Raw genomic sequence first — 20,447 nt, forward strand, 5'->3', positions numbered from 1 at the left:
CCGAATGGCTCTGTTGGCCCGAAAGCCTTACGTTTAGCGGGAGCAGTTTGTGTGGGCAAAGGGGCTTGCAGCACATTGACCAGCTGGTACATCATGGGTCTCCAGTTCTATCTCCAGCTCATAGTCTGAGTTGCAGTCTGGGAAGGAGAAGGCCTCTTCTGATAGCTGAAAACATAGATTGGACAAATGCCCACTACACTAGAGGGCAACGTACTGGTGATAACCAGCAAAAAAAATGTGCAGATCTAATGTACCATCATTAATAACGCACCCTGTACCCTGAAGAAGCTCAGAATAACGTGGGAGGTGGATGGGGGAACTTTTAGAATATATAGATTGGGAAGTAACTGATGCATCCCATGAAGGTTGCCAACAAAGCCAGACCTAGATTAATTCAACTTCAAATCTTATTAAGGATCTTTTACAATAAAAGTAAACTTTTCAGGAAGGGTAGACTTCAAACTCCCACGTGCAACAGATGCAATTGAGCTGAAGCCATTTTATACACACATTATAGGGATTCCCTGCAATTAATGCCTTTCGGAGGGATACAGTTTAGAATTAGGTACAATATTGGATTTGAATATACCATTCACCCCTAAATTCGTTATACTCAGCAAACCGATCGGGTACACTATTGGCCTGTATGATACGTCCAGACCTCAGCCTCACACCAATTTTAGCTGTACATACTCCGACTGGAATAATGAAAATGCAGCTAGAGATTAACAAGGCCTTTCTGGACTAACGGAAATATACTCAGCCTACACTACTCCCAACCCCAAAGAGCTCTTGAAGGTCCTGTGTCAAGCACATATACCCAGATTATTCGCCGTGGATAGGGAAGATCTTTCTGCACCTATTACTGTGAATGAAATTAGAGGGGTCCTGAAGGAATTAGATGCCAGCATATGATGGTAGCTCGTTCCAGGTCTTGGTTGCGATTTGAGAGAATGATCTTCCGCCAGCTCTGGATCTGTGAATGAGAGGGGTTTTAGCCAGTGCAAGGTTGGCCGATCAGAGGTTTCTTTTGGGTACGTGGAAGTTTAAGTCGTTGAGGTATATGGGTCCAATGTTGTGTAGGCATTTGTTGGTGTGAGTGAGGATTTTGAAGGTGATTCTTTTCTCTTCGGGGAGCCAATGGAGTCTCTGTAGGTGTTGGCTGATGTGTTTGTGCCGGGGATGCCGAGGACGAGTCTGGCTGCGGTGTTCTGTATTGTCTGGAGTTTGCGGAGGAAGGGACTTGTTCATGCCGGTGTAGAGAGTATTTCCGTAGTCTAGTCTGCTGGTGAGGAGTACGTGGGTGACTGTCTTCCTGTCTCCGGAGGATGCGGAGGGTGTTGAAGCAGCTGGATGTGACAGCGTCAACCTGTCGGTTCATGGTGAGTGAGTAGTCGAGTACGATGGTGAAGTTTTTGCCGTGGTCTGAGGGGGTAGGTGGGTTTCCGAGAGCAGTGGGCCACCACATGCTGTCCCAAGCTGAGGGGGTGGTGACGAGGACTTCTGTTTTCTCTGTGTTTAGTTTTAGGCAGCTGTTGGTCATCCAGACTGTGACTTCTTGCATTCCCTTCTGGAAGTTGAGTTTTTGGGGTGGTGGGGTTTCTAGTGAGGGAGAGGATGAGCTGGATGTCGTCAGCGTAGGATACGATGTTGAGGTTGTGTTGTCGGACAATGGCTGCGAGGGGGGCAATGTAGATGTTGAAGAGGGTCGGGCTCAGTGATGATCTCTGTGGGACTCCGCAGGTGATTTCCGTGAGGGTGGAGAGGAAGAGGGGGGGGGGGGAGGCTGATCCTTTGACTTCTTCCGGAGAGGAATGGTCGGATCCAGTCCAGGGCAGATCCTTGTATGCCTGCTTGGTGTAGTCTGGGGACTAGAGTGCGGTGGGAGATGGTGTCTTAGGCCACATGTTGTGGGCCTGTCACCAATTATCAGATTACTGGGCAGGAGTAAGGAAACCACTGAACGAGGTCACAAGCTGCTCCTGCTGGGACACTATGGAGAGTTGTATCCTGGGATTGCTCAAGGGTCCTGGGGTTTCCAAGGTGGGGTGCACTTTGGAAATCTGGCACTTTTACTGGCAAAGCTCCTTCTCACTAGGCGCTGGAAATCACCAGGAGTCCCAAGATTGCTGGACTGCCAGGAGGACATCTGCCAATGGGCCTTCTCGAAAGCATAGCCCTTAGGCTTGAAGAACATAGGGGACTCCGCAAAACCCAATCTCTATGGTATGGAATTTGTTATTCAAGAGCTTTAAAGCACAGGCTTTGGACCCCATGGTGGCAGTTGGTTCCCAATGAGAGTGTACCACTGGTTTAGTAATACTGTTCTCCTGATACACAATAGGATATGTCCACTGTTCTCACCAGTGTTCGCTAGATTCATACACTCATTACACAACACCCACATAGGAGCTCACATTCTCTCTCTCCCCCTCCTCTCTTCTTTTTCTTAGAATGAAGACTCTCAAGTGGCACAGATGTTTTTTTGTTGTTGTTTTTTTGGGGTTGGGGTCCGGTAATTGATTTACTCATCCATTAATACTGTAAACACATGATTTGGCAAATCTTGTATAATGTACTCCAATGATTAATGTGTCACGGTTGGCACACACTTATGGATACAGCTCAGATCAACATCATTTTCTTGTAATATGGTCTGCTTTACTAGAACCAAAAATGCAATGAAGTTTGTGTTAAAAAAAATGTGTGTAGAGGAGGAGAGAGCAGTGTGGGAGGGAGGAGGCTGTTGATGGAAATTCGGGATAGTGTGGAGCAGATGGAGGGTGCATTATAGACTGAACTTAACAGCTAGCGCAACTTTGGATAGCAAGCCTGCCTTTACATAGCAAAGCACTTGAATCATTGAGGGGACGAGACTTGTAATACGGGGGATGCCGGACCTATTAGACAGGAGAAATCGGGCAGAAGAGGTTCTGCAAAAACAATTTCTGAATTGCTTCACCCGGAGCCTGTAACAAGTCATTAAACCAATGTGAGACGGCATGAGTCCTAAAAGGGATTTTTGTACATCTTGTTTGCTTGGAGCAAAATGCTTTTGCCATGGTCTGAACTTTTGAGGGGAAAGCCTTTTCCAGTTGAGTGCCTAAGACTGTCCTTAGAAACTTGTCAGAGGATAAATGGAGGATTTTTGTGTGTTCAGGGTGAGTCCTAACTATTGGAAGAGGCTTATGCTGACTACTATTGAGGCATGAGCCTCTACCTTCGATGGAGCTTTGCTGAGCCTGTCGGCCACGTACAATGTCTTCAAAGTAAGGCAGCTACTGATACTAGGCACTCTGTATGGATCCACAGCGCAGACTTAAGATCAAATGTACACTCCCTGAAATGACAGTGCTGGCCCTGCAATGAAAATCAGAGGTATTGCCTGTGAATTGGTTACGTAGCAATATGAAAATACACTCCCTGAAGATAATCGATGTGAGGTACTCTACTTCCTGAAGAACCAAAAGGACTTCTTGGAATGTTATTATTTGGAAAGATTGTTTTTTTCAGGAATGTTTTCAAATTTCAAAGGTCCAGTATTGGTTTCCATTGGCCTGACTTTCTGAATCAGAAAAAAATCTGGATTCGAAAGCTTGACTCCTATGTTGCTCTGTAACCTTTTCCATGGTGCCTTGTAGGAGAAGGAGGAGAATCTCTAACTGTATCTCGCAAAACCTGGTGATCTATTACATACCAAGCAGAGGCAGAAGCAGAGATTCTTCCAATGTGTGTGAGGGCTGTGGACTGTGATTGGGTTTAGCGGGTGAAAGTCAAGCTCACTCTGGTTGTTTTGGGAGTTTGGCTGTGAAACTCCCTTGTTCTTCGACGATGTTCTATCATAGCCTCAGCACCGTCCGCTACTTGAAGAGTAGCCTTGATTATACCTCGATTGTCTTGGATTGAAATACGCTGAGCTGCTGCCACAATGATGGAGTCAGGTTTCAGGTGGACAGTAAAGCATGCTGAAGTAGATTCTGGCACCCTGTGCTTCTCTAGGTAGGTATGACTGGCTGAACTGTGCCTGGGGTATGCAATAGTTTGAGGTCTGGTCACACATTATCCAGGTTCAGGACAGATTTAGTAGATTTCTGAGGATGTTCTTCAAAACCATGTAGACAAAATTGCACTCCTGAGACATTACGGGGAAGTCAAACTTTTTTTCTACTCTTTCTATCAGGGCATGAAAGAGGGCGATACCATGTGGCGGTACATTAGGTTGTGAAGGTGATGGTCACTTTCTTTACGATGTATGTAGTTCTCTCACTCTTTATCATGTCCATCATCATCCTGTACTTTCCCAAAATGTTTGCTTATGACTTCCCCATCTGACATGCAATTTGAGTCAGATGTGCCCTGTTCTTCCATGTCCCATGGTGTCCGTGGGACAGGACCTGGAACTGGGACTGGCGTCATGGGAATAAGCAGAGGTGCAGAGAAATGTACTGGAGGAAGTGGTGGTGGGGGTGTTGGCACCCAGGGAGAAGAAATTGGCATTAGTGGGATTGGTGCTACCGACGTACGTACCCAACAAAGTGTTTCGGGAACTGGAGGTCCTACTTCGTGGCCTTGTCTGGAATACTCCCTGGAGTAGCCGTGCGCTATAAAAGAAATAAAGTAACATAACATAACATAACATACAGGTCGACCCAGAGTGGCGCTGACTAAACTGTACATGACCACTGAATCGGGAGGTCTGGCGGTTCCCAACATGGAGCTATACTACCAAGCGGAGCAGCTGCAATGGGTGTCGGGATGGCTCTGCGGCAAGAACCTGGGGTACACTGCTTCGGATACTACTGTCTGGACCCAGACGCAAGTATGCACACTGTTCCATCCTATGACCCGCTCCCCCTGTCCCCCACAATTACACCTGGCGGTGGCACGCAGATGCTTTCTGCGATGTCAACGGCTTACCCGTGCCACAAAGCCGTATGCCCCGATACTCCCTCTCCTGGGCACTCCCGGAACGGCGGGAGCACTGACGGAGGCTCTTTTGGCCAGCTGGATGCGTGCTGGGGTGGAAACACTAGGCGACCTCTATGCAAATGGTGCGCTGCTTTCTTTTGCGGATCTCACCACTAGCACGGACCTCCCTGCTGGACAATTTCTATTACACGCATCCCTTATCCACACACTAACTGCCTCTTGGGGCGATATATCGGAGGAACTGCCGATGCACTATTTTATGCAGTATCTGCATGTCATGGGCAACGGCTCACATATTATACATTGGCTAGCACAGGCCCTACTACTACACACGCAGCCTTCCACACTGCCACTTAGAAAAAGTGGGCGATCGACAGAGGGAGGGATTGGACTGACCAGGAGTGGGCAATGATACTAGTTGGACCGACTAATATCCCACGCAAACCCCGTTTCAGACTTATCCAATTCTATATTTTGCACGAGCCTACCTCAGACCCGACAAGATAAACAGATACTTCTCGGCCACTGACACTGCTTGCCAACGATGTTCTTTGATAGGGGCGGATCTTCTGCACATGCTTTGGCACTGCCCTGCCATACAAATATACTGGGACGAGGTCACGACAATACTCACGCAGTGCACGGACGAACATGTGCCGCGGACGTAGGAAGCCTGCATTTTGGGGCTTTATAAGCGCACAAAACTCAACAAGGTACAGGCAAGATTCTGGGATATGGGCCTAATCACAGCTAAGCGCGTACTTACCAAGCATTGGAAGGCCAATACCCCCCCACACCCGACATTGGCACACATCCTTCATTAATTGGGCACGGGCAGAGGGTACGGTGCTCCTCCGAGAGGAAACAGCTGGACTCCGGAAATTCTCCATTGCGCAGCTCTGGGGCGATCTCCTTATGTCCTTCCAGCAAGCCTGTCAGGAACAGGGGATAACCTGAGCTAGCATGACCCTATTCCACCGCGACGACGAGGAGCATTGCGGAAAACTACCACACTCGCCCCCTTTTCCACCCCCTTGTCGACACGCTGCCCCAACGGCTGCTGGCGCTTCGACCCTCCTTTTCCACATAATACATGCTCACGCAGCGCCAAAACCGCACTCATGCACTCGCTCCTACCCGCTTGCTGCACACGCCCTGCCACAGATAGAGGTCTGGCGTGTCTGATGCGTCAAATGGCGTCTCCCACACGACAGATCCTGCCCATACCCTTCGGAGAAGGATCCCTCCGATAGCTGCACTCTGGAGAAATCAAGAGTGCGCCTCCACTCGACCCCCCCACGCCCAAATAGCCGTCCCGCCACACCCCGCCCCAGAACCGAAGACCCCTAACCAAGGCTGCAGCTACCCCCCCTAACGCGCCGATGGACGCAACTGGTTCCTTACCCCCCTTCCCTAGTTCTTTCATCATTGTGTTGGTTCCGGTAATTGTTTATTTACTGGTCACGTTCCCTGACCAAGCCCTTTGTTGTTACTGACGAAGACACCCTACACGCTGTGACAATGTCGCGGAATGACACGTACCTATAGATACATTGCACCTCTGTTGCCATGAAATGCCACAACACAACACATACACGGGACGCGAGCCACACCCGAGATAATTGCCCTGTGACACCGGCCGAACGAGCCTACACGCGAACCTCCACCTCTGGCAACCATACATATATCGCAGACGCCGGAGGGTTCAGTTTACACTGGGACAACGAACACCTGGGATTCCGCTGTGGCAGCCGTAACCTGTCGTCGTTGACTATATGCAACTAACACTTTGCATTAGTGAGCTATACCACTATACGCCAGCCCACAGCATGGTGGCATCACAAGCGCAAGATCTTCGGTACCTTTATTCCCAGTCCACACACTACCTGGTAGTTGTTGCCGCCTTTTGTTTACATTGTGGACTTAGACTACAGCTCACATAGTGCAGATGCTAGAAATGCAATGATGTGTTTAAACCGACACAAATTACAAAACCTACAGACCTAATTGTTACCGTACTAAATAATGTCTCCGAGTTCTTTCTGAGTTACGCCGCTGGACCCCAGGGTTGCCGGCTAATTGGCTGAGTTACCTTACCAGTATTCCATTTGCATGTTCTTCTTTGATGCCAGCCCCTGCGGATTGCAGGCTATGTGACATGTGCAAATGCGTTTTCTTTGAACAATAAAGGTCTTTTAAAAATAAAAAAAAATAAAAAAAATAAAAATTGTGGGATTGGTGCTTGAAGCCGGAGTTGCTTTGGAAATAACCTCTGGGATGTGTCTATAATCTATTTATCACGAGTGCCACATACTCTGTAGGAAAGGTTGGTCATAAATGCTTGACTGGCCTTCTTTCTCATAACGCTGAGGCTGATGATTATAGTCCTGCAGGTATTCTTCTTCCTCATAAGGATCCGCATCAGAATCAGGCATTTAGTGCCCAAGGGGGTGCACAGAAACCATATGTGGTAAAAGCAGGAAAGTCCAGGGCAGATCCTTGTATGCCTGCTTGGTGTAGTCAGGGGACTAGAGAGTGCGGTGGGAGATGGTGTCTTAGGCCACATGTTGTGGGCCTGTCACCAATTATCAGATTACTGGGCAGGAGTAAGGAAAGCACTGAACGAGGTCACAAGCCGCTCCTGCTGGGACACTATGGAGAGTTGTATCCTGGGATTGCTCAAGGGTCCTGGGGTTTCCAAGGTGGGGTGCACTTTGGAAATCTGGCACTATTACTGGCAAAGCTCCTTCTCACTAGGCGCTGGAAATCACCAGGAGTCCCAAGATTGCTGGACTGCCAGGAGGACATCTGCCAATGGGCCTTCTCGAAAGCATGGGCCTTCTCGAAAGCATAGCCCTTAGGCTTGAAGAACATAGGGGACTCCGCAAAACCCAATCTCTATGGTATGGAATTTGTTATTCAACAGCTTTAAAGCACAGGCTTTGGACCCCATGGTGGCAGTTGGTTCCCAATGAGAGTGTATCCACTGGTTTAGTAATTCTGTTCTCCTGATACACAATAGGATATGTCCACTGTTCTCACCAGTGTTCGCTAGATTCATACACTCATTACACAACACCCACATAGGAGCTCACGTTCTCTCTCTCCCCTCCTCTCTTATTTTTCTTAGAATGAAAACTCTCAAGTGGCACAGATGTTTTTTTTGTTGTTGTTTTTTTGGGGTTGGGGTCCGGTAATTGATTTACTCATCCATTAATACTATAAACACATGATTTGGCAAATCTTGTATAATGTACTCCAATGATTAATGTGTCACGGTTGGCACACACTTATGGATACAGCTCAGATCAACATCATTTTCTTGTAATATGCTCTGCTTTACTAGAACCAAAAATGCAATGAAGTTTGTGTTAAAAAAAATGTGTGTAGAGGATGAGAGAGCAGTGTGGGAGGGAGGAGGCTGTTGATGGAAATTCGGGATAGTGTGGGGCAGATGGAGGGTGCATAATAGACTGAACTTAACAGCTAGCGCTTTTTTCCTTAGGCAAAGAGCACTGGATGAAAAATTAAATGTCATTTCATGAACCACACTGCCCGCTTGCCTGTCTCAGTCTAATCATCTTCCCGCTGATATTCAGACCGTGTTGGTATTTCAGGAAGGCCTCCTGCTTCCCTTTTTGTTCAAGCAGGGTCTCCAGTTTTGTGCCTGGTTGCTGCGGCTGCCTCACCAGCAGCGCTGATTTTCACTAGGGGCAGGGGTCACGATTGTACACTTTCTACTAAGATGAAAAGAGGACTGGAGTCCTCCATGAAAATTAAGACTTGTTGTCTCGCAACGCTGTGTAATGAGAGCACGTTACAAGGCAACTTTACCAACACCTGAATGGAGCCACTAAAAACGTACTTGAGTAAGGCATCACTAGGAAATAGGCATTCCATGAGGCTACTTTGTAACTGTAAACAGGAGTTTTACAGTCTTGCTATCGTGTTCAACTAAGCCCTTTTGGAAAGCTCATTTTTCCGAAATCGAAGCCCTTTAGTAGAAGCTGGGTTCCCTCAACTGGCCTTTTGAGGGCACTACGAAATACGATTGTGGGGATAGAAATCTTGCCTATCCTTTGGCCTGACTGAGATATATAATTCATTAAGAATTGACTGATAACTCAATTTAAACTGATTGAATTAGGCTACTGACTAGCACAGTTACAGTTGCTCTTGCCCTTAGGGGTTCAAACTTGCCTTTTTGTTGTCAAGTTCGAAGACTACATTACTTTGGAGCCTACCAATCCCCAGGTCCTCAGTGAGAGAGGCGGTGGATGCCGCACTTGCAAAGAGGAAGAGGGACAACCTCTCAGAGGGAAAGGGACAAGCGAGACTACCTCTCAGAGGGAGAGGGACAACCTATCAGAGGAAAATTATTTTTCCTTCTCTGACTAGGACTTCGCTTCTACCTCAGATGTAAAAAAAGATGGGTAGGGCTTCCCAAAAGAGGACAAATATTGAGAAGGCTACTGTCCAGGTAGCCAGCGCGCTGCAATGGAGAATGGTGCTCATAGCAGCACAAAAGGAAGAGGACCCCTGAAAGAGACCGTGTGCCACCTCCGTTTATAAACACCATTCATGATACATTAGGCAGCAACGGCTGAGTTTGTCCGTCCTGGTGTCAGAGAACCTGCCAGCCATTGAACCACCATGGTCATGCTCTGCTTCCAGAACCGTAGAGCCTCTTGACAAACGGTCCAGGACCCCACCCTGCCCTGCTTGTTGCAGTACAACATAGCGGTCGTGTTGTCCATGAACACCTGCACCAACATCCCTTTGACAGATGGAAGAAATGCTTTCAATGCTAGCCCGATCACCCGAAGCTTCAACAAGTTGATGTGGAGCCCGACTCGGCCAGAGACCAGTGTCTCCTGAACTTCAACTCTCCCAGATGCCCACCCCATCGCAGGAGTGATGCATCTGTCACTACTGGGTGATCTGGTTGGGGAAGGGAGAGGGGTCTGCCTCTGATCTAATTATAGATCGTCAACCACCACGGCAGTCCTTTGCAGTTCCCTTTGGGATCCAAACCATGCCAGAGAGATTCCACTTATGCTGCGCCCACTGGAAGGTCAGGTCCCACTGCAGAGCCGCATATACCAGCTGGCATGATTTACCAACATGATGGAGGAGGCCACGAGTCCCAGCAGCCTCAGAGTCATTCTCACTGAAATCTAGGGTAAAGGCTGAAACATTGGTATCATAACCAGAATATCCTGGACTCACTGTTCAAGAGGATAAGCCTGGAACTCCACTGTGTCCAGAACGGCTTGGATAAAAGGGAGAATCGGAGAAGGACTCTTTGGCACGTTTATAGAGAACCCCAGAGCATGCAGGAGGTCCGCCATAGTCTAGAGGTTGGAGATGACAGCCTGGGGCAAAGGTGCCTTCAAAAGCTAGTCGTTGAGGTAGGGGAAGACTGATACCCCTAACCTGCTGCAACCACCGTCATCACTTTGGTGAACAGCTGAAGAGACGCTGGTAAGGCCAAAGGGGAGCACAGGGAACTAAATGTGCTCATGGCCCACCTTTAAACGCTGGTATTGCCTGTGGGCCGGCAAGATGGGGATGTGAAAATATGAATCCTGCAAGTCCATCGCCACCAGCCAGTTTCCCTGGTCTAAGGCAAACAAGACCTGTTCCAACATGGGCATCTTGTGTTTTTCCTTTTTGAGAAAAAGATTGGCAGTCCGGAGGGCCAGAAAAGGACGCAGACTACCTTTGTTCTTTTTCGGTATTTGAAAGTGATGGGAGTAACAACCACTTCCCACTTCTGAAATCTGAACCTTCTCTATAGCCCCCATGGTCAAGAGAGCTGAAACTTCTTCCCAAACGAATAATAGATGATCCTACGCTAGACATTTTTGAGTTGGCTGTAAAGGAGGAGGAAAAAAGAGAATAGCCATCCGAATAATCATTAAGATCCATTTGTCTGAGCGGAGGAGATGATGTTGAATTCCTCCCCCCAACTTGAGTAGTATGGTCTTGCAAAACCAAACTAGGAATACATGGAACTGTGGCTGCCAGTGGCTGGGTGGCAGACTACATCTGGCTATCATTCCCACAAGGTCGGAATGTACCGATTCCACGTCCTCGCACAACTTGGGGAGTATGCGCAGGACGGTGGTTGGGGTATGGCAGATGTGGTTGATAACCCCTTCCACTGCTGTGAAAGGGGCGAAAGGTAGACCGGCCACAAGCTGTTTCTGAGAAGTCCAAGGACCTGCCTGTAGCTTGAGATTCCTTGAAGCGCTCCAATGCAGAGTCTGCCTTCTCTGCAAAGGGACGAGTTACATCAAAGGGCATATCCATGAAGTTAGCCCGGCCATCACCTGAGAAGCCAAATGTTCTCAACCAGGCATGGAGCAGTAACGGCACAGTTGGTTAAACCAATCTACTCAGCAAGTCAGTTGTATCTTAGCCACACAACATATGGTGAACTTTGCTTCATTTCTCCCAGCCTTCACTGCCTGGGAGAGCACGGCCAGGGACTCCTCCGGGACCTGTGGCAGTACTTGCACAGCTGTTTCCCATAAGGAAAGCGAGAAACAGCCCAATAAGCATGCAGTGTTCACCAACCTCAATGCAAGTTTGTTGGAAGAAAACATCATCTTCCCAAGTGCATCCACCCTCTTTGATTCCCTATCTGGGGGAGCAGAAGAAAATGCGCCATGGACGTTGAAGCCTGAACTACCAAACTCTCAGGGGTGGGGTATTGGTTGAGGAAACCTGAATCACCCGGTGCAGGGCAATGGTGGCGTTCCATAGTCCTGTTCACAGGAGTCCCTGTGCTAGGCTTGGACCAAGTGCCTACCTAGAAGGACATCCCCAAGTGCCTCTTTAAAGGGCAAAAAGGACAAAGATGAGGAAGCCCCAGGCTAAAGCACTTCGGTCAAGAGATTAGTCTTGACCTGCACAGAGGGTAGCACCAAGTAAAGGACCTTCACTGCCCTCCTCACCACCATATTTACAACAAGGGGTGGTGAGGGACAGAGTCTCTGAATTAAGCAGAAAGCTCTCACCCAGTCAAGAGATCAGGGCTAGATCCAACACCGTTTTTTAGCTCACTGCACCATCCCAGTTTCAGAACCTGGCTGTATGCAAATTAGTCTGTTCCTGTCCCAGTTCATGATGGGAACAGGGCAAACCAAACTACAAAAGCCAATTCTTACACTGGGAAGGAAACAAGCTCCCGGGGACCGGTTTCTGGCATTACAGCCGTCTTCGGCCCGGTTTGCTTGAATCCTGATGGTGCAATGAGCAAGGGTCTCACATCTGAGAATACCCTTCCACGCTTAGGGTGGACAAAAATATTTACAACAAGGGGTGGTGAGGGACAGAGTCTCTGAATTAAGCAGAAAGCTCTCACCCAGTCAAGAGATCAGGGCTAGATCCAACACCGTTTTTTAGCTCACTGCACCATCCCAGTTTCAGAACCTGGCTGTATGCAAATTAGTCTGTTCCTGTCCCAGTTCATGATGGGAACAGGGCAAACCAAACTACAAAAGCCAATTCTTACACTGGGAAGGAAACAAGCTCCCGGGGACCGGTTTCTGGCATTACAGCCGTCTTCGGCCCGGTTTGCTTGAATCCTGATGGTGCAATGAGCAAGGGTCTCACATCTGAGAATACCCTTCCACGCTTAGGGTGGACAAAAATATTTACAACAAGGGGTGGTGAGGGACAGAGTCTCTGAATTAAGCAGAAAGCTCTCACCCAGTCAAGAGATCAGGGCTAGATCCAACACCGTTTTTTAGCTCACTGCACCATCCCAGTTTCAGAACCTGGCTGTATGCAAATTAGTCTGTTCCTGTCCCAGTTCATGATGGGAACAGGGCAAACCAAACTACAAAAGCCAATTCTTACACTGGGAAGGAAACAAGCTCCCGGGGACCGGTTTCTGGCATTACAGCCGTCTTCGGCCCGGTTTGCTTGAATCCTGATGGTGCAATGAGCAAGGGTCTCACATCTGGAATACCCTTCCACACTTAGGGTGGACAAAAATATTTACAACAAGGGGTGGTGAGGGACAGAGTCTCTGAATTAAGCAGAAAGCTCTCACCCAGTCAAGAGATCAGGGCTAGATCCAACACCGTTTTTTAGCTCACTGCACCATCCCAGTTTCAGAACCTGGCCGTATGCAAATTAGTCTGTTCCTGTCCCAGTTCATGATGGGAACAGGGCAAACTTGGGGAGTATGCGCAGGACGGTGGTTGGGGTATGGCAGATGTGGTTGATAACCCCTTCCACTGCTGTGAAAGGGGCGAAAGGTAGACCGGCCACGAGCTGTTTCTGAGAAGTCCAAGGACCTGCCTGTAGCTTGAGATTCCTTGAAGCGCTCCAATGCAGAGTCTGCCTTCTCTGCAAAGGGACGAGTTACATCAAAGGGCATATCCATGAAGTTAGCCCGGCCATCACCTGAGAAGCCAAATGTTCTCAACCAGGCATGGAGCAGTAACGGCACAGTTGGTTAAACCAATCTACTCAGCAAGTCAGTTGTATCTTAGCCACACAACATATGGTGAACTTTGCTTCATTTCTCCCAGCCTTCACTGCCTGGGAGAGCACGGCCAGGGACTCCTCCGGGACCTGTGGCAGTACTTGCACAGCTGTTTCCCATAAGGAAAGCGAGAAACAGCCCAATAAGCATGCAGTGTTCACCAACCTCAATGCAAGTTTGTTGGAAGAAAACATCATCTTCCCAAGTGCATCCACCCTCTTTGATTCCCTATCTGGGGGAGCAGAAGAAAATGCGCCATGGACGTTGAAGCCTGAACTACCAAACTCTCAGGGGTGGGGTATTGGTTGAGGAAACCTGAATCACCCGGTGCAGGGCAATGGTGGCGTTCCATAGTCCTGTTCACAGGAGTCCCTGTGCTAGGCTTGGACCAAGTGCCTACCTAGAAGGACATCCCCAAGTGCCTCTTTAAAGGGCAAAAAGGACAAAGATGAGGAAGCCCCAGGCTAAAGCACTTCGGTCAAGAGATTAGTCTTGACCTGCACAGAGGGTAGCACCAGGTAAAGGACCTTCACTGCCCTCCTCACCACCATGGCATAAGATGGCCCCTCTTGGAGAGGTGTCCTGGCCACTGCCCTCCCCAAGTTTCTCATACTAATCCAATGCCTCAACAGGAGCGTCCAATTGGTTTTCTAAAGGGTCCAGAGATCCCTCCCATTCTTCTCCCAAGCCTGAAACCTCTTCAAAATGAACAGGAAATGACATAGAACCTCTGGGCTCCGTCGCCACCGGAGTCTAAGTCAATCCCACTCCCAGTCGTCGGGTATCAGAACGGGGCTGGCGGCCCTAGAAAGGCCTCTTCCAATCCCCCCTGCAGGGCCAGATGGTGCACCAGAGGGGTCAGCTCGCTCAAATACATGGCGCATGGCCTTGTAAAATTCTTTCACTTGTTCGGGGGACACTACGGCTCCTGGAAACCGTGGGAGGCACGCAGTCGGACCCCGCAACGATTCTGCGGAACTGTGCTGGGAGTGTTAATGCTTCCTACATGTCTCGTCGACAGATGACAGACAAGGTTAAGTCGAACTCAGTTTGGACATATTCTTCTTATGCCTCTTCCCTGAGTGTCCCCAGGACCTCAAGTGCAACACAGAGGACTTGGGGCTCCTGGGGCGCTTCCACAACCTTCTATTCCTCGTTCGGGACCGGGACCTCCGATGAGGTGCACTGGATGTCGACTGCCAGGACACAAGGAGCATCATGGATCGTTCCCACAGGGCCTTCGGAGACATGGCCAAGCAGTTTTAGCACAATGCTGAGTCGTGGTCGTTGCTGAGACACCACAAATAGACAAGTTGGGGGCCTGTTACCAACATTGGGTGGTGACAGGCGCCACACGGCTTGAAACCTACCCATCTAGAGGTCATCTCTCGAGACACAAAAATAATCTATTGACAAAATGTTGAAAAAAAAGCCTGTTAAAAAGAGACAGAGGGTAACTTCTCAAGATCAGGGTTAACTGGCAAGGAAAGAAAAGAACTGACACTGCTTGCTGCTTATATAGGCGACAGCGAATGACGCCGGTGACATCACGCGGAGGCGGACAGAGCCACCGGAGAGCTCACACAAAAGTTTCTGGATCCAGTCTGACACTTGGAAAATTCAAAAGGTAAAGAATATGCAGTTAGAAGTCTTTATCAGATAAAATGTTATTCCACGTTATCCTCCATTGTCTTTCATGTAATCAAGATTCTCTTTGCATGTTAATAGGAGAATCACCATTTCTGTTGAAAGGGTTACCACATGGCGATTGGGTGTGAGGTTCAAGCTCTCCTTCGCTCAACCCCATGCAGAGATGGCAGTATTCCTTGAACTGTGCTGCAAATATATTCAGGTTTCATAAAGAGAACCCTAATGTAAAAATCACATGGAATACATTCTGAGCATGTACAGTAATGAATCTATTTAGCAGTGTGGTCTTGTCCTCTGTATGGCATCAAGGATAACAAAGCAAGTGAAATCTTTACGAGATAAAGTATTCGGTACCAGACGCTGTTCTTACTCCAGTTCTTCCATTCACAAGAAAGCCAACTAATACAAAATCTAGTTCCAGAAAACACAAACACACTAACAAAAAGGCAGTTTTTATGCTAAATACATAATGTTTTAAACTGTACCTGAAACTCGGTAAATGCCTTCACATTTCATTCCATGTTTCTCCACATAATCTATACATTCACGAAAAACAGCAGGTAGGCGAATTCCATCGTATATCATGGTCCTTTCAGCTGCTTCAATAAGAGGGATTCCAAACACTGGCCTTACACTTGGGACCTCCACTGGAAGTACCTCGGGCTCAGGTGTTGGCTTCTTCTTTTTCTTCTTCTCCTTCCACTGTTTTACAACATCAGCTGCAGTCAAGTCCTTTGATTTCTTCTCTTTGTGTTTTTCTTCTTTGTGTTTCTCTTCCTTATGCTTCTCTTCTTTGGGTTTCTCCTTAACTTTAAATTCCTTTTCTTTTTTTTTCGAAAAACTGGGCTTCTTAAAAACATGGATGCCTTTGGATCTTTTCATCTTAGATGGACTCTCGGCTTCATCACCTGAGCTGTCTTCTTGAAAAGCGGCATAACCTTCCGCTGTAAAGGTGAAAAAGAAAAACTCTTACTCATTGCTACAAAAACAACCCAGCAATTGTGCTATTATGATACACTAGGACTGCTGACGTACGAAGCATTTGGCAATCTCATCACACTACAGTCTAAGACACACACGAGCAAAGCTGGCATTTGTTTTCAAGAGTCCCCTCAATACACACCTCAGACCTTCTCCTCCTGGCCTTGTGACCACCTCTTCATGCCCCAGCTCATCAACTGTCTTCATCTCACCCAAAGTTCTTCCTTCAAAACACACGGTCCTTTTACTCAGTACTCTACCGTAGACGAACCAATACAATACTGACATAATTACAGTTAAAGTCTTCTTCTTCTTCATCCATCACGGGTACCAAAAATCAGGATTAGGCATTCACAAATCGATAAAACTTATTTCTGGTTGATTCTTTTGTTTGGTTCTTATGTAGGACTCCCAGATCTGTGACGGATAGGAACAGCGAGCAGGACTCCATCACAGATGAGTTTTTATTGTCATGTTTTTGTGTGTTATGATTGATGGTATGTGTGATGAGAATGAAAGGTGAGAATGGAAGGATGATGGTGTTATTTGGCGGATACTATAACTTGTATCAAAACTGAGAGAACCTATCTCTGGTTTTTCTTTAAGTTGAAATGTTGATATGAATTTGTCTTATCTGTAAATGTTTTTATGAGCATATCAGTCTAATATAATTTTTTTTAAAGTACATAAAAATATAGAAATAAAAATGTTTTTGATTAATAAAACTAGAAAGAAAGTAGTTTTTGTGCTGATACTTTTTTTCATGAGGAAATGTTCATTTTGAGTATCTACCACTTTTGAAATTAGATAGGCCAGATAAGAGGATGTTCTTATTGTACCTAACAACACGAAGACCACAGCTCATCTTGTTCATGGTAACAAACATGACACGGTTAAGCTATTTCCCTATTTCGGAATTATTTTTGATCCCTCTCTTAGCTGGACCCCATTGGTTAACGCCAGATGGCTTGTATTCACTAGAAGCGTTGCCACAGTATTTGATTTTGCTTCCAAGCTAGGACGTAGATATGGATCAGCAATGTTAAAAAAAAATTAAAGCCAAGTGTCTAACAGCTTTATCCTATGGCGCAGAGATTTGGGGGTATTCTAATTTGACGCATTTACAAATAATTGAGATCAGGTTTGTCAAACGTTTTCTCTCATTGCCCTAAAGTAGGTCTACCTTTAATGTGCATAAAGAATTAGCGGTTTCTGATTGAATCCAACTTCGACCCCTTATCTTATGGCTGGCTGCTTGGCTCCAGAAGGCACTCAAAGTTAACCAAGTAATTATCAAGGACGGTTTAAAGCTTGACTATGCTTATAAGATTCTGTGGCTTAAATATGTCAAGGACTGTTTCTCAAGCAAGGTTGACCCAGTTTGGTTTTTCAAACAAACTATTGTTAAGGGTTACACACTATGGCACATACTGTTATAATACGATATGTAAAGAGACACTGGGCTCCTGCCAGAGAAGAACCCCCAACACACGAATTAGTGCAGGCAATGTATTTAATGGGAGAAGGGCATCATCTCATAAAATGGCTATATAAAGAAACTAGGGCACATGCTGAGATATCCCTTGCTGGTTTCATAGCATATGGTCCAGGGACATAGAGAAGGAATTATTCGACAAGAAGTGGGCTGGCATTTTAGAATACCCCAAGAAAGTGTCACAAATGCAAAATTTAAATACATACAATACATGGTTTCACATAGGCCCTACCTTACATCACGCCGCCTTCAGCATATGTTCCTGAACACACAGCACCACTGCCCTGATGTAAAGTAGAAGGAGCCGAAATTGTTCACATGTTATGGTCCTGCCCAAACCTTAGTGTATACTGGGCGGAAGTACGGCACAACATAGAAACAGTGACAAATCTTCAAATTGTAGAAACAGTCTAAAAGTGCTTATTAGGGCTCCACCGACGCCCCAAGTCACAAAAAGTACAGCTACGTTTCCTAGACCTAGCTTTACTTATAGCTAAACGATCCATAACAATGAGATGGAAATCGGTCAAACCTCCAACAATGCACAATTGGCACAGTGAAGTAGTGCATTGGGGTGGAGCAGAGAGCGCATCTATCAGGCGGGAAGAGGCCCGAGGATTGCGAAAGAACCAGATCTCTATGGAATGAGATCCCATGTTAGAGGCCTTCAAAGAACCAGAACTCGACTCCTCAACTAGCGCCCCAAGAACATAGAAGGTGTATTTAGACTTCACACCGTATAGATGAGCCCAGCCCAGGCACAGATCGGATGTGCAACCACACAGTAAATACAATAATACCACACACCTGACACAAAGGTGACAGATGCAACAACATAGTAGTGAATAAACCAGACAGAGCCAGAACAGGGGGAATTGGTAGTTAATATACCACATATGCAATAAACCTTGATATTTAAGGTTTGTCATAAACCAAACTGTAGAATATGAATACATGGCATAAACACTGCAAACCCAGTATAAATTGCCGGCTGTAACGCATTGTAACCAACAACCGTATGATAATTTGCTGCTCAACAAAATGATGTATAAAATGAATTTATCATGGTTCAAAGCAAAATAAAAGTGTGTTTTAAAAAAAAGGGGGTGACACTGCTTGGCTCAAAAACGCACTTTTAACTTCTATGTCCGATGAAAGGGAAACTAGAGCACTGTTCTAGCCCTCTGAAAGAGCCTACATTTTGGTTCAAACCACTTTGTTACTGGAACCTTATTTAAATGACAGTTAGTCAAATTCTCATTGCTTTTTGTTACACCCATTTTAGGTACAATTTAATTCAGAGCCTGTGTGTGTACCAAATAGTGGGAACGCAAAGGACATTGATACGCTCTGCCTATTTGAGGGCTGCTCTGTTCAAGACAATGCATTTTTTTTTGTCCTTTATATTCTAACATGCACAGATTTTTTAAGCCATTTTTTATGGGGATTAATTTTAGGCGGGTCAGGCTAGTCCTGCCACATTTAAGATGTTGACTGGTTTTTGAACCTGCCTTCAGGTTGCCTGTTTCTTAAATTGTGCTGTTAGAATGAGGAACACTATTATTTTAGACAGACAATGATTTTATTGCCGTTTTTAGCACCTGATTATTTGCTTGTCCATGATCATACATGTGCTCAATATGCACCAGATTGTCGTTTTTGCTAATACATTATACTGTACAGTATTGTATTTACTTGTTTTAAACCAAATAAAGAATTATTTATTATTATATACCAACTTCAAAGGTAGAGTTAGAACAAGGAAGATAATCTCGACATATATTCATATAGGGCGAGGCACACACCAAGGATGAACGCTGACCCAATATGGTGTTCACTGGCAATGGTAGCCTGGAAACAACATTTCGAAGCACAAACCCAAATCACAGCATACCTTTGGGGAGAGCGATTCATACAATCTCTCTTTATGCAGAGGATGTACCTTTGTACTATTGTGACTAGATGGCCAACTTGGAGAGAGATCTGGAGCTGCTGCCTCTGGTCTGTATATAAACAAAGCTAAGGCCGGTTTCTTTCCACAGAAATCCTTGTATGAGATGGGCAGCGTACAGCTCCCTTAGCTACTGCCAAAATGAGAATAAGAAACTTTTTGGTACCTGGGGTTTGGATTTACCACTAGAGACCTGATCTGATCTGAGAGACAGCAACCTAATAAGAAATGTGTTAATGCCCGGGCTGTCAGTTAATAGAACAGACTGCCCATGTCTACTATGAGCAGGGAGGCCTTTGCCAAGATGGTACTGTTGCCAAGCTTCCTGTTATTATTTGCAACAAAACTAGCACATATTCCAGTTAAGTTCTTTCAAGACTCATGAGACTCAGTTTTAGGGGGCCTGATATATGGCAGAGAGAGAGAAAATGGCCCATTGGCGGAGGCAGTTCCCAAAATGGATAACTCTTATGTGCCAGCCCAGCTTCAAAGAGTGGCGCCTTGAGCTGCAACCCCCTCCACCTTTTCCCCAGAGAAAAAAACCTGTGCATGAGCTCCAGACAGATAGATCACTCCTGGCTCCATTTATTTCTACTCAAGATCTTATGCTAAAAACCAATCTATTGCAGTGGTAGCTAACATATACTAGGCTAGAGTGTTAGGCAAATCCATAACAAAAGTGGCTTTTGCCTCAGTACTCCCTTTATGTTGCATACCCGAATTAAGTAAAATAGTATCACACTCTAATGTACGAATATGGACTGTAGATTGTATCAGTAGCATGGGTGACCTACCTAATACAACCAATTTCCACACCTTCCACACTTTGCAGCTGGAGTTCCCGATCTCAACAGGGCACTTGTTAAATTATAATAAAGTAACACACAGCTATCAAATATGGCCATTACAAAATGACCGATTTAGGACACACATGTAGT

General features: G+C 46.4%; 1 protein-coding gene across 1 annotated transcript in view; it reads right to left on the reverse strand.

Annotated features, from left to right (window-relative positions):
- Positions 1–20,447, reverse strand: part of RALBP1 (ralA binding protein 1) — a 272,192-nt gene that overhangs the window by 174,319 nt on the left and 77,426 nt on the right. Inside the window, exon 3 of the mRNA XM_086964942.1 lies at positions 15,568–16,026. Within this exon, the coding sequence (XP_086821068.1) occupies positions 15,568–16,026 (459 nt within the window). The remainder of the gene's footprint in view (positions 1–15,567; positions 16,027–20,447) is intronic.

The sequence above is a fragment of the Lissotriton vulgaris genome, chromosome 4_1, assembly GCF_964263255.1.
Source record: "Lissotriton vulgaris chromosome 4_1, aLisVul1.2, whole genome shotgun sequence".
Lineage (NCBI taxonomy): Eukaryota > Metazoa > Chordata > Amphibia > Caudata > Salamandridae > Lissotriton > Lissotriton vulgaris.